We start from the raw sequence: 14,506 nt of genomic DNA, 5'->3' as shown, positions 1-14,506 counted from the left end.
CTACTTACAAGCCAGCATTCTAATAAATTTTTGGTTGGTGGTATATTTGTTGGCGATATAGAGTGTTGAATGGTTAATTTGAGTCAAATTTAGATCTAAATCATTTCCATCCATCACAACACATAGTTATTTAGTTTTCTAATTAAATTTAATTCAATTCATATATTAACCATTAAAATAAATTTTAATAATTAACGTTATATTAATTATGAAATATAATGAAAAATCATCTAGATCTCAATTATAAATTTATTAATATAATAAAAACACAACTGAAAAATATAAATAAAAGATATCATAAAATTAAATTAAATAATTAAATAAAAATAAAATAATTAAATTTAAATATTACATTTCATATAATAAAAAAAGCAAAAACACATTTAATTAATTTTATAAATTATACACTTTTGAATCTTATAAACTAAAAAAAATTAATTTCAAAATTTTAATTTTAATTTTTCAGAAAATAAAGAAATTAAAATAATTTCTACATATTATTTTAATTTTTTTAAAAATGTAATTAATTTTAATTTCATAGAAATTAAAAATAAAATAAAAAATAAAATATATTTTACATATTATTTTAACTTTTTTAAAAATATGACTACTTTTACATGAATTAAAAAATTAAAATAATTTTTATATATTAATTTAATTTTTCTTAAAAATATGATTAATTTTAATTTTACAGAAATTAAAAAAATAAATAATTTATGTATTATTTTAATTTCTTTAAAAAATATGGCTAATTTTAATTTTACAAAAATAAAAACCTATTGCACCTGAAATAATTGTAAAAAAATAAAATAACGTCTTAGCAAAATATATTCTAAGTGGAAAAATATGATTAGTTTTAATTTTTTAAAAAATAAAAATAAAAATAAAAATAAAAATAAAAATAAAAATATTACATCCTAATAATAATATAAAAATAAAAATAGTTAATATTATATTCAAATTAAACACAAAAATTAAAAAAAGAAAAACAAAATTAAAATTAGAATATATAATTAAATATAAAATAATTATTTATTAATTAATCAATAAAAAAATTATATAAATTAAATAAAATATACAAATCGGTCCAATATAACTATTTAACTAAATTTGTTAATTTGAATTTGAATTGCATTAATTGAATTTCATGAACTGAACACCCTTAAAATATGTATAAGAAAGTTCATTGCATAAAGATTGGTGGGTAAGTTGACAACAAAAATAATCATTTGGTGACTCGATGATAAGATAATGGGCATGACAAACGCATACACATAAACCCATCATTCCTGATCAAGAAATGCAAGTTTAGAAAAAAAATCCCGAACAAGAGGGGAGCCTTGGATGATGCTATACAGTGCAGCAAGCAAGTTTAAGGTACGAGTAGAATCATAAAGGCTTCCTCAAATGAACACTTGGCCAACTCAAAACAACATTGATAACAACCGGAAGATATATAAATGAATTCCAACAAAGATCAAGCCATCAGATTTCTGTTACCAAACCACTGCAAATTTATATCCGATTCAGTCATGGATACAAGTCAAAGCAGATGCATATTGAGCCTCTACATTAGTCAAATATTTCAGTTATCTTTCAGCTATCTTTTAATTAATTGTTTTAATGATTTCCTGTTTGTAGGAGGGTATTCCTCCACTTTTTTATTTCATGTGGTTAGTTGAGGAGGGTGTTCCTCCATGTTGAAGTAGTGCTCCTTTGATATAAAACCACTTCTTATTTCATGTGGTTAGTTGAGGAGAGTGTTTTTCCATTTTGAAGTAGTGCTCATTTGATGTAAGAAGCGGTTATACTTTCTTTCTGTATTTAAGCAATAACATCAATGAAGAGGACAACTTCCAAAATCAGTCAAGTCTTGAACGCTTTAAGTCTCAGAGGTTTCATGTTCCCTCTTTTAGAGCCTGAATTATTAATGACCAGAGATCGTAAAAAGACTCTTAACCCAAACACTCAAATTCCTGTCATACCCATACTCTTAGTCCACAGACCCATAACCAGATCCACAACCCGGAACCATAACACTTTCATTGCTCAAAGTCCAACAACACCAATAGCGGAGAACGATGTGAAACTGATGGTTTGAGAGAAACTGAGAGTGAGCTATTACGTCTGGAAGAATCGAATTAATTACAAGAGTAAAGTCAAGAGTATTTATATGTTCAGAACAATCACGTGCTAATCACATGTCTGCTAACTAAAGAAAAGGATATATATTCGACTAGGAAGACTACAAAACAAAGATCAATGTGAAATAGTCGAAATAAGAAAATATGGATTAAAATAAGCAAATAAAAGCAGGTCCAGAGCGCATTGCAATAAAAAGCTTTCCTCTATGAAGAGAAATAACAATAATAATAAAAAAAATCTTTGAACATTGAGCATTCACTTTACCAACAGAATAGGACAAGGACTTCATTCAAACTGAAAGGAAACTTCGACAATTTTCTTGGAAAACAGATTATGGAGAAATCTAATCACTTGAAAGCAGTCGCTGAATTCCAACATTTGATTGCACTTGACTGCCATATGAAGAATTCTAGCTCTATACAACTATCCAAAATTAGATTATGATTATCACTTCAACATTAGATGACTGCAGAAATTTAGCCTATTGTCCAACAAATGAAACTCCAGATTCTTAGATGAATCTTTAGTTTCTCAAGGCAACACTGCAATAGTAGGATACATGCTCAAGTCCAGAAGACCATCTCTGCAACTCTCAACACTGTTGCCCATCCAACAGGAAACACCAGAGTCTTCTCACATGAATCTTTAATTTACTGCAATTTCATGTACAGCTTACAACCTAACTTTCTCATTTTTTTTAATCCCTCCAAAGGCCTATTTCTATCACAGGAGACAGGACTATGTTACTGTCATTCTTAGCAAGTTCTCATTTCCTACCCATATATTTTATACAAAAGTACATATTCCAACCCTAAATTTTGAACTTTTCAACAAAGCCCTCAAATCTGTTGAGTCCTTGAAATCTAAGTTTTTTTCTTATTACTATTATCAAGCCTACTCGCGGCCCTCCAATCTTGAAATTCTAGTTCCACAACAGAAATCTAGAAGCTTCATTGCTCAACCAACAAAAGGACTTCAACCAGCTATAAACAAAAAAATTCCAAGAATTCTCAGGATGACTGATATGGGACCAACTTTGAGAAGAGACCAATTCTAGGAAACACGGTAGCATAAACATGATTTTTACGACAAACCGAAAAATCAGTTAATATAGACGAGAAGCCAGATGGCTCTGGCAGCTCATATTCTTCTTGTTTTAGCTATAGCTAGCAAAGATGCCATACGAGTAGAATGGGAAGTTTCAACTGTTAACCAGAAACAACATAGGAAAAAGAATATAAAACAGACCCCTAAAATCGACAATCAAAACCAGACGTTATCTAAGTTGAAGCTGCTCCTCACAGATTTGATAGTTGGTATCTGCTAGGCCACAATATACTTGTTAATGATAACTGGAAGGAGCAATTTCTAATGCCTTTACTGTGCACACTGAACATTCATACGTCATTGAAGATTATTTTATTATAAGGACCAGTGATGTGAGCCAACATAATGTTTCAGTAGCAGAGGCAAACTGACCAGACATGGACAAGTAATTGACTCTTAAGTATTACACATACCAAATTTCAAACCGCCCCTTTACATATTGTATTAATGATAAAATGTTCTAAGAAATAACAATCAAATGCCATAGCTTAGCGTATGAAAGATTTCTCACAGCACGAAGGTGATTCAAATTTCCCTTCATTTTGAGGGTTTCTACATCTCGATCCAATTGATGCTTCCAAGATGCTGGAAGCACCTCATCCTGCAATGTTTTATACAATTCAATAATATATCATACCCCAATATAATAGCTGTAATAATGGTACAGTGTCCATTACACAGACCTGTGGCATGTGAATAACTGCTTTATTCGGGTAAAGTTTAGTCAGAACTTTTGTTGCCTTTGGCACTTCTTTCCCTCTGTCATAAAGTCTTCCAAAGCTATCCTGATAAAACCATATGGCAAGAGATCACTCATTATACGCATATGTGACATGATAACCTTTTAATGCCTGATCACCAACCAGTATACATCACACCTATGCACACATGAAGATGCAGACACATGCAAACAGACACATTCATACATATATATAAGTATGCTATGCATTTATATGAAGAGAGAAAGAGACACAGAGAAAAAGGTTCATACATAGTCTGTCTTTTGCATCACATCTGAAAAACCTAACGCACATTGGAATTAACATTTAACAGGCCCTCTAAATGGAAATAGCAGACCACAGTTGGAAGGTTGAGAGAAACTCTAAAATAGGTTAGACCCTATTTGGCATTGAGTTTTAGGGAAAAAAGGACAGCTCTCAGAAAAAAATACCATTTTAAATACTATTGAAAAAAAGAAATTTGAAAAACTGTTTTGTTAACTTAGTATTTTTAAGGTTAAAACATATCAATTTATTTTTTAATCAATTTTTAATACTCTAACAATTATATTTAAGAAATTGTTTTTCTTAGCAGGAGCTCCAACAGCAATGCAAACAGGCCCTGAGAAGAAGGAAAAGAAAAGGAAAAAAATAGTAGCTGATTTGCATTGCATCACAACTTTTGCCAACACCAAAAATTTATTGTGTTCTAGTATAATACACACTTAACATTTATGGAACTGTATTGCAAAATAAATTCCTAGAAGATTTAGAACCATTGTTGATCGAGTCATCCTTTTACACTTTCTTACTTGAAACATCAACTACTTTAGCTTAACAATAGCCATAAAGAACAGAGTATATTGAAATGTAAAATACTTATGATAATAAACATTTGAGCCAAAAGATAAAAATGAAATCACTACATCGGTTTGCACAGCAAAGCACCTGTAGACCTCCACTTCTATTTACCACATGCCATCAGAACCAATGAGAAAAGAAAGAAAAAGAAAAATTAACTTTTAAGGCAAATCTTGTGCAAATAGGAGATGTTCAAAGACTCCTGCAGTGGAAAAAGAAAAGGTCTACAACTGGAAACCAAAAAGGAGAGAGGAGAGGAAAGAATCACTACCGGAAAAGCCAGGTCAAGAAGTGCAGTTTGATTGCTACCAAATTTTGTGAAAAGAAGACCTCCAGGATGCGACTGCAAGAAGAAAACAAATTCAAGGGTTTGAAAATGGATCATAATTTTTTATAATAAAACTAAAAGCAAATTTAAATCACAGAATAGGCTCAATTTGTAGGCTTCTGACTTTCACTGCACAAAAATAAGGGTAAATAAGTTTTAGTATATATTAGAAGGGAGTTTAAACACCAACGCCACAGGTTAAATGTAATTGTTTTAGAAGTCTAGAACGCTTCAATTTTCTTGACCAAGGTCACCCATCTATATAATTCCCTTTTGAATACTTAAACCTACATCAATGAAGAATAAAGCACATTGAATCTACAGTTCACGTACTTGAATAACTTTTCTTTTAAGTTATTTTCAGTTAGCAACTCCCAATATTTAACAGAAGGCTGCCTGTTATATGCGTAGAGGAACTTCGACATGCACGTTCATAAATAACATTTTTCAAATTTTTCAATATCTTTTGCGATTTTTCTCTCAGTTGAATTCTGAGGAAGAATAATACCAAGATGCCTCAAATTTGAAATTTTTGGTGCTTCAGCATAGAAGAAAATTGGTAAATAAAATTCAAAATACATTTGGAACACCCTCACTCCCCGGGTTTAATCTGTGACCAAAATATTACCTTTTCTTTGCAATTGTCAGTTTGTGTGTGTGAAGCAATTGCTACCAGATTATCAGGAAGCTTTTCAAGTTTGCTTTTAAATGTAGAGCATGTGTCTGGATTTCCTGCAATTGATTTCTCTGCATCTTTCATGAACAAAATAAAAGGAGAGTTTCTGCTCTCGTTGTGTACAGCCGGATAAAACATTCGTAGAAGTATATAAGAGGCCAGGAAATGGAAAACAACACAAAGCCAAATCAAATTGAATCATATCATCATCACTTGAGTATCACTACCTCAAATAATGTATTGATCAGTAACTTGTCCAAATCTTCCACATTATCCAAATGAAGATCAATAACTAGAGAAAGAAAGTGAGAAATATCTCCAGTCAGTTGGAGTCCGAAAAGTTTGAGGAAAAAAAGAAAAGGGTTTCTGATGAAGTCAAAGCACATGAAAATTCATATAGAACAGTACAACATTACCATTGCAAAAGTACCCATGACCTCCCTCACAAAGGCCTCCATGATCAACCCCGTCGGTTACAGGTTTATCAAACCTTACCCCAATTTTTGACAAAGGATTGTCCTCAAAATCTAGTTCGACCTTTCCATGAATTCCATTAGGTGGATCCCTACAGATTAAATTAACAAATAATTAACAGAGTAAGCAACCATATGCTGTGCCAAAAGGGCCAAATGACAAATATAAGGCAAGAATCAAAAAAATTTTCAAGTCCAGCCCTTATGAGGCAACAGCTTGAGAATAGCATGAGGCTCTAAATATCTCCAGAATATGTTTTCTACATTTGTTCCAACGTCTTACGCTAGCATATGCAAATATGAACCAGCACAATTAGACAGGTATTGAATTCCAAGTCTATAACTAGTCTCAACAACTAGAAATTAGAAAAACAAAAATCACATGAATCATCATCATTTATCTTCTTAATTTTGGCATTGGACTACATTTGGCATCTACTTCAACAGTAGACCCTGCTTGATGCTTCTCATATCCAAAAAAATATTTGCCCAGTTTGTCGGCTATTATTTCAAGCATTACACTTTGGATCATGATGAGGTGGAATTCTGTAACTGACATGTTTATGTCAAAATACATCCCCAGTTCAGATAGTGGAAACCCATCAATCAATTCCCCTTTAAGTTTCACTTAAGAGAAACAGAGTTTCAATGTAATGTTAAGAAAAAGGATAAGGACTCATCTAAACATCACTGCACTCAAGTTCACAGAACCACATAAATGATCACTAGAAAGTTTAACAAATTCTGGCCAATACTAGTATCTTGATGAAGATGCTGATGGATATAAGCCACCAGAAATGTACCTTACTCTATCACCTGGAAGAACATAGTTTGTAATTATCTTGCTAAATTAGAATCCAAGGGAACTGAATAGAACTAAAAGGTCAAACAAAAAGGAAGACCAAATACGGATGGCCAGTCCTACCTATTTTAAACAACAGATTTCTGGATGTCCCAGAAGAAGAGGGTACAGCATCAATATGCATCTTTGGTTGAGATCCCTGACCAAAGGAAGAAGGTGCATTTGAAGAACTAGGTGTACCTGCTTCAAGACCTGATGGATTCACACTTTTTAATGAGTTGGCGATCGTAGGGCTTTGTCTGGTACAGATGCAGGATTTTTCTGCATTAAATCCATCCTTCAAAAACTCAGCTTCCTTTGAAGACAAACCCTACATATTCATAATTGGAGATTCAACAAAAGTTAATGTTTACATCATATAGATGAGAAAGTGTTACAAGAGAATCCAGAATGTTTTTAGCTTACACAGAGAAAGAATGGCTATCAAATATGAGTAATTTAGAACCAAAGTAGTTAGCAAGGGCCTTTGCCAACATCTCCTTATATATCTCAGAACCTGCAAAGAGAAGTTACGGCAAGAACTTCAAGTTTGCATTTAAGCTCATATGGAGGTGGATACATAGGACCAAAGAAAAACATCAGGGACTACCTGCTGGACCAGAAAGCAAATTCCGTGGATTAATGGTGGTTAGTTCTGCTGTTTTGTTACTAGGATACATGCTCAAGTCCAGAAGACTATCTCTGCAACTCTCAACACTGTTGCCTATCCAACACGATTGGCTGGAAAACCTAGCACGCAAAGTCTGGTTTTACTGAAGACAGCCAGGACTAGCTTCATCTAGACCAGTAATCCAATATTGGCAAGGTACGGTGGAACTAAAAAGGATGACTGAAACCAGTGTTTACACTAAAAGAAACTGAAGCTATATGGAAGGAGATAGCCATCCTTGGTTTCAAGAAAGTTCCATTACAGAAAAATTAATTGCTGATGTTATGCATAACCATATTCCACTCCTTTTCGTCATTAATAATTTGTTTGGATCCTTAATTGTATAAGGAAATGAAGAGAAAATAAATTTGATTTGCTTTATGTTTTCTGGATAATTATTAATATATAAGGAAAATCAAATTTCTACCTCAAAAGAAAAGATGGGAAAGAACAATACTTTAGGTATTTTCACCCGTTTCTCACAAATTTGAGGGAACACTTTCGGTTACTTGTAGGAATTTGAGAAATGCAAATTGTCCTCTCCAAACAAGAGAAATTTGAGAAATCAAGATTTCTTTTCTTTTCTCTTCTCTCCATTTCCCTTAAATCCAAACAAAGGGTAAGGGTAACAACAAATGAAAACATATTAAGAGCTCAACTGAACAAATGTTTTGTTGATGTGAACGCAATAATCTATATTATTGATGGATGTCTAAACATCAATCTGTAAATTAGAAAAGATTTTAAATTCAGAAAAAGAAGCAAAGCCTCAGAGAAATGACAAAATAAAGATACATGTAAAGTATTGTAAACTAAAAATGGAAAGGGAACAATGAACACAAACAAAAGAATGGAGTACCAAACAAGAGCTATGCATTGAAAAAAAATATTCCTGGAGAAACAGCGAAAGAGCATTGATTTATTTATATAACATGGGACAATAAAGATGCCAAACGTCTTTAAGAGAAGCGTTTTCTCGATCCCACATTGCTTCACTGATATCCAAAATCAAATGTACAAGAAGCAGGTAAGCATAAATTCTTATATTGATACAGAAAAATATAAGATGGGAAAAATAAGAACAACAATTAAGCATGTAAACTACATTTAATACTGCATTACACAAGGGTATGATTAAGTAAAGAGATAATAAAAGGGAAATGGAAACAGAGCAGTATTTGCCTCGTCTGGCAGGGGAAGCAGCAAAGCAGATGAAATTGTAAAATACTATTCAAGGTAGTCAAACTCGTCCTCCTTGAGATGGGCAAAAAATTTGACAGGGCCACGGCCTTCAATATCCAGCATGAACTCCACCTTGTAGGGTAGATTGGCGGAAATTCGTTTGCCTTTCCAGAGGGCAACATACTGCTTGAGATGACCTTCTTTCCCAGTCAGATCTACTTCAGGCACGCGAGGCACGTGGTAAACCTTCAAGGGAACCTTCACTCGAACCCTCGCCCCAATCTTCTTAGCAGCTTCTTCCCCCTTTTCTTCTGCTTGGGTGACAGTTGTTGACGATGAAGATAAAGATGATGAAGCCGAAATGTTGGATCTCAATGCGACATCACACGGAATCAACCTCTTCTTCCTTCTCTCTGTTATCATTATACCAGCGGGGATAGTTGAGTAGCAGTAGCGTCCTTTGACGGAGCAAATTATCATCATCGAACCATTATTAATGTTGGTACGAGTAGCAGGCAGTATTGCTGAAGAAGGAGAAGAAGATGATGATGATGATGATGATGATGAAAGGCATACAAGAGATTTCTTCGACAACGTCACCGTAGAGACGCTCATATCTATAGAACGGAACGCCGAAGATATAAAGGCAATGGGGCGATTGAGGGAAGAACAACCTGAAGCTGCTCCCCCCGCCGACGGTAAAGCCAGAGTCGTTGAGCTCATTCTGTCTTAGTTTTCCCAACAGTCCGTGCCAGAAAGTTCAGCAGCGACTTTAATCAGTTTAGTTTTCGGCCCCCCACAATGAGGGATAATTATTCAGTTGAAACCCATACGGTTCTTTATCAACCAAATGTGCCCTATCCTATTCCTCTGCTTGGATAACTTTGGAGGAGGGCAGTAAAAGAAGCAAGGAAAATATTTTTTTTTTTTCTTTTTAATAGGGTTTGGATAAGTAAAAGAACAAAAAAATAATATTTATTTTTAATAAAAAATAATTTCACAATTTTCAATGCTAAATTTCTACTCTTTTATCATTCTGCTTCTAATTTAGTGACAAAATAAGTGGAGAAAAAATATTTTCATTTTCCTTTTTATTTTTTTCCTTTCTCAAACAATATAAAGTGAAATTCCTCTCTTATTTTCTACCATTTATTTTAATTATATGTAAATAAGAGGTAAAAATATACGCTGACAGTACGGAAAATATAATAATTGTTATAAGAAAAATTTACCTCTAGAGTCGGACCCAATCATATAGATTTCATTTAATTTTTATGTGGATAAATTAACATTTTTTTTTGAATTTATAGTAACTGGATATTGATAAAACTTACCTTAGTTATTTTTTTAATAATATATTTATATATCTTAAAAAGACAAACTTTATTTAAACATTAAAACTTATAAAATACAATTCAATCTATTTTCTCATGAATTTTCATAATTGAAAACATAATAATGGAAAAAAAAAATTTAATTTTCCACTTTAAAAAATATTTTTAAACAATAGAGATCATATAAAAAATTAAATAATTATGAAATCACATTATATTCTTTTTTATAAAAGTAGCTATATTAATCAATTTGTAAGAAAGAGAATATGAAGTGGTTTTCACCTATGATAGTAACTCTAACGCTCAAATCAATAAATAAAAAAAAATAAATGGAAATGATTGTTTAGAGCTCAAAAAAAGTTTGTAATAATGCGTATCTTTATTTCTGCAATTATTCAGTTTTTATACTATAAAAAAATAGAGTTAATTATAATATTTTTTAAAAATCCAGCAGGTATCGGCTAATTGATAAGAAATCCAACTGGCTAATTAATTAGAAATTTCGTAATTACAAGTGTAATGAGAATCTGCTGAATTGTGCCTGTTAATGACAACTTTATGTGAAGACTCGATCTCTTCAGAGGAGGGCGAGTCTTGATGAAGAATCAGGTGCTATGGTGTCTGGGTCTTCCTTTTAGAGAGGATTGTATATTGGCTTATCAGAATCTTGCCACGTAGCACTATCTTATGATGACAGGTCATGACTTATTTTGTGGCGATTGTTGTGTTACACCCGAGGTTCCCTCGCTAATTTTCGATTATTCAGATTCAAAGGTGACAGTTGTATTCACGATCTGAGGCACGTGACTCATTTAGATTGACCTTTTCCTACTAATATCACTGTACCTGTTCCTATCCATAAATGATGACTGTCTTATTCTACGAGCTATATTCAAAAGATACAGTCGAAACCGTTAGATAAAAACTCTATTTGTCCTCCAAATACCATTTTTACTTACAAGAGATTTTTGTATTTCAGAAAATCCCCGACCACTTCTCTTATTTCCACACTTAAAGTAATTTTTATTTACTTTAAGCTTCATAGTAATGAATATGAACACTTCTTCTTCAGTTTTTGACAAAAATTCTACTTTCAGCTTCATAGGGTTGAGGGTTCTAGGGTTCTAGAGTTTCGGGGTTATAGGATTCCAGGATTCTGGGTTCAACGAATCCTCCTATGAAAGCGATGTCTCCACTTTCAAAAGAACTCACTCAGTACTCTCTTCCTCCTTTGTACGTCTTACAGTCCTCCCCTTCGTAAGCTCCGCCATTCTGTACATTTTAACTCATTTCTCTCTACCTAGGAATGTAGTTTACTCAAATGTCGCTTTCAGCGTAACTCACAAAATCGACTTGCCTCATCACTTGCCTTGAGCAACCTGTACTTCTTGACCTATCTCAGTCCTCCTACATATTGTCCTACGTGTGAGAAATTTTATTTGGCTATGAGGTCTCTTTCTTGCTCAACCACACAGGTAGGACAGGAAACACAAGTAATATTATACCCATTTGACGCGAGAAGGTTCCCTTTCATTAAGTTTCCATTGCACATCACCCTTTTCTCATGTAAAGTGTGACAATTCTCTATCCATAGGATTTTACACTTTCCTTCTTCGAATAGATTTAACTTTATAGTTTGACCATACAAATGTTACGCTCTATATGTCTGCACAGTCACAATTCTCAATAATATTAATAAATAAGTTCATATTGAAGAGAAAATTATTTACCTCCAACCCACGACAAGGATTGAGGTTCTGAGATTTCACCCAAGCCTACTTCATAGGCATTAGCATGTAATTCATGCCATTGATTACTGCTCATCAAGTTCACTTTTAAAGTACTGCACATCGTCCCTCCTATGTCATATCTAATATTTTCGCACCATTCCTATTAAAAATATATGAGAGGCCTCTGCTTGAATTCTATCTCAAGAGGCCTCTTGCATCAATTCTGTCTCAGGAGGCCTCTTGCCTAAATTTTGAGTGAAATGAACTCAAGACTTTTAGATGACCTCAAGCTCTATTGGCTTCTCCTTCCCCTTTATTACTATACCTCGAGGTCATTACCTTATCTCCAAAGGTCACTAAAAGGGAGCATTTAGCATCTAGTCATTACCCCTCTCCCAATAGCGCCCTTAGTGGAGCATGCAACACACATTAGGGTTTAGGGTTTAGGGTGCGTAGAGCAACTTCGTCGCCTCTACGGGCAATCTTTCATAATTCTCCGTGTTCTCAATTGAATCACACCAATCTTGATTGCGACGGTAATTCTAACTTTTGATTCCACAGCTTTTTCAACCTCTTGGTTTGATTTTTCTCTCTCTCTCTCTATATGTTTTGAAATATTCTGTTTAGATTTCTGAACCAATAGAGAAGAAAATTGCGCCCTTGTATTGTGCATGTAATTTCATATTCTCTTACTTTGTAATTTATTGAAGCGTCAAGGGATGGCTGTCACTGTTCGTCAAATGTCTCTGATTGTTGCGACTCTTGGGGCCATATCGTTCTTTTTTGGGATAATCGCCGAAAATAAGAAGGTATTGATCTTCTGCATTTAATTTGAATTGGACCCTTTCTTACGGGAAATTTTACAATCTTATCATATCTATTGGTTATGGTGGATTATATAGTTTCCATACAGCTTCAACCATAGCCAATAATTAATATCTAACCATTGTATACAACAATTCTACGTAATAATTTTTTTTCTTTCCGTTGTTTGCCTTTTCTTTTATTTTGTTGTTCACTTGAACGTTTTAATTTTAATTTTCTTTTTCTGTTGGGTGGGTTGGGGTTTTTAGCCTGCTGCTGGAACTCCCATCACTGGTAAAGGTGTTGTTATTTGCAAGTATCCATCCGATCCTACTGTTGTCTTGGGATATCTCTCTTTCGGATTTCTAGTAGCATCTGGGGTGGCCGGTTTTCTCTCTCTATTTTATCCTTACAAAGGGAAATCTGTTCCGCAGTCTACAATGTTTCGAAGTACCAGTTTCCTTGTATTCTTCAACATTGCCTTGTAAGCATAAATTTGTCATTTTGCTATACCAATGTTGTGTTTTATATTGACTAGTACTTTGCAGAGAGGGTGCTGATAAAAATGCTTGTTCGGTCACTGTTCAACTAATAGTGCTTTTTTCTACTAAGGTTTTGATTGATTTTTGCTGTCTCAGTAGATGGCCCTTTTAGTGCTGTAGATAGGAGAGGATGGGCATTTGCCTAATCTGTATAGGCCTGCTGTGGATGGGAGGTATAAGGCTTTGTGTTTTGCGCAGTTTATGCCGTGTGCTTCTTTGGCAATAAAATATATTGAAAAAAAAAAGTTTTTTTACTGGTCTATTTTGCTTTGTGGTTGCTGAAGGGCCACATAGAAGCCGCCCATCCTAGATTACAAATGCCTGATTCATAGCAGAACACTGAGAGATTGTTCTGTTGGGGTTGCCTTATCATGTGCGAAAATAACCAATTTTTTTTTCCATTTTACATTTGATCTTTCTCTCCCTCTCTTTCTCTCTTGTTGGCATGTAGGACATGTTTTTATGTGTGCCCATCTCAGGTTTACGGCGGGATTAGCAGCTGCTTTATTGTTATGGCCAACAATCACAGAGCATTTTCACTTGAATCGCAAAGTTCATCACAATCTTGAGACAGATTGCCCCACTGCTAAGACTGGTCTACTCGGTGGTGGTGCTTTTATTTCTCTCGATTCAACCCTCTTTTGGCTAGTTTCCCTTATGTTAGCTGATAATGCCCGCGAGGACTACTTTGACGAGGTAGAGAAAGATTACAAGGGTGAACATGAGCTGGTTGTTACAGATGATTACCATGTACCTGCACACCTCAAGGGCGCTGCATAAAAGCAAAAGCAGGATGGCTTGAAGTGAAGTATCTTTGTTTTTAGAAATTTCCTAATCACATGAATAATTCAGTTGTCATAAAGACTAAAGAGGCAACTCTACAAAATTGGATTTCTGGTGTATATATATATATATGTATTTTGTTTTGTTTTTCACCTGTTGTGGTTTTTGTTCTGTTTATGATAGGGTGTGGATTTCAATTTCAAAAACAGATTCCAAAAACAGATTGCCAAGAAACTAAAGCAGATTCCAAAAACACACACAATAACCTTTTGGTGGTAGCATGATAGATCTTCTTCAATAAGCCTACAAAG

At 33.8% G+C, this 14,506-nt stretch overlaps 3 protein-coding genes across 4 annotated transcripts; 1 reads left to right on the top strand and 2 right to left on the bottom strand.

The window, feature by feature from the left end:
• Positions 1-3,549: 3,549 nt before the first annotated feature.
• Positions 3,550-8,569, bottom strand: LOC110603890. Of its 2 annotated transcripts, none has more exons than XM_043951979.1 (8): positions 7,577-8,569; positions 7,235-7,481; positions 7,071-7,125; positions 6,253-6,401; positions 6,061-6,128; positions 5,104-5,175; positions 3,936-4,037; positions 3,550-3,853 (listed from the first exon to the last, which is right to left on the bottom strand). In XM_043951979.1, exons 2-8 carry the CDS (start codon positions 7,293-7,295, stop codon positions 3,713-3,715), a joined length of 648 nt encoding a protein of 215 aa, XP_043807914.1. In that variant the 5' UTR covers positions 7,296-7,481; positions 7,577-8,569; the 3' UTR covers positions 3,550-3,712. The 2 variants fall into 2 exon arrangements, with proteins under 2 accessions (XP_043807914.1, XP_021597570.1); XM_021741878.2 differs by having other exon boundaries at positions 6,064-6,128.
• Positions 8,570-8,848: 279 nt separating this feature from the next.
• LOC110603889 (ferredoxin-thioredoxin reductase, variable chain, chloroplastic) lies at positions 8,849-9,978 on the bottom strand. The gene has a single exon (XM_021741877.2). It carries the CDS (start codon positions 9,723-9,725, stop codon positions 9,048-9,050), a length of 678 nt encoding a protein of 225 aa, XP_021597569.1. The 5' UTR covers positions 9,726-9,978; the 3' UTR covers positions 8,849-9,047.
• A 2,807-nt stretch (positions 9,979-12,785) lies between these two features.
• Positions 12,786-14,208, top strand: LOC110602866. Its single transcript, XM_021740450.2, has 3 exons — positions 12,786-12,875; positions 13,140-13,354; positions 13,892-14,208. The coding sequence occupies exons 1-3, from the start codon at positions 12,786-12,788 to the stop codon at positions 14,190-14,192; spliced, it is 606 nt and encodes a 201-aa protein (XP_021596142.1). The 3' UTR covers positions 14,193-14,208.
• Positions 14,209-14,506: the final 298 nt, after the last annotated feature.

The sequence above is a fragment of the Manihot esculenta genome, chromosome 16, assembly GCF_001659605.2.
Source record: "Manihot esculenta cultivar AM560-2 chromosome 16, M.esculenta_v8, whole genome shotgun sequence".
NCBI classification, from domain to species: Eukaryota; Viridiplantae; Streptophyta; class Magnoliopsida; order Malpighiales; family Euphorbiaceae; genus Manihot; species Manihot esculenta.
The sequence above is the reverse complement of the archived record's forward strand: the minus strand, read 5'-3'. Positions and strand labels throughout refer to the sequence as shown.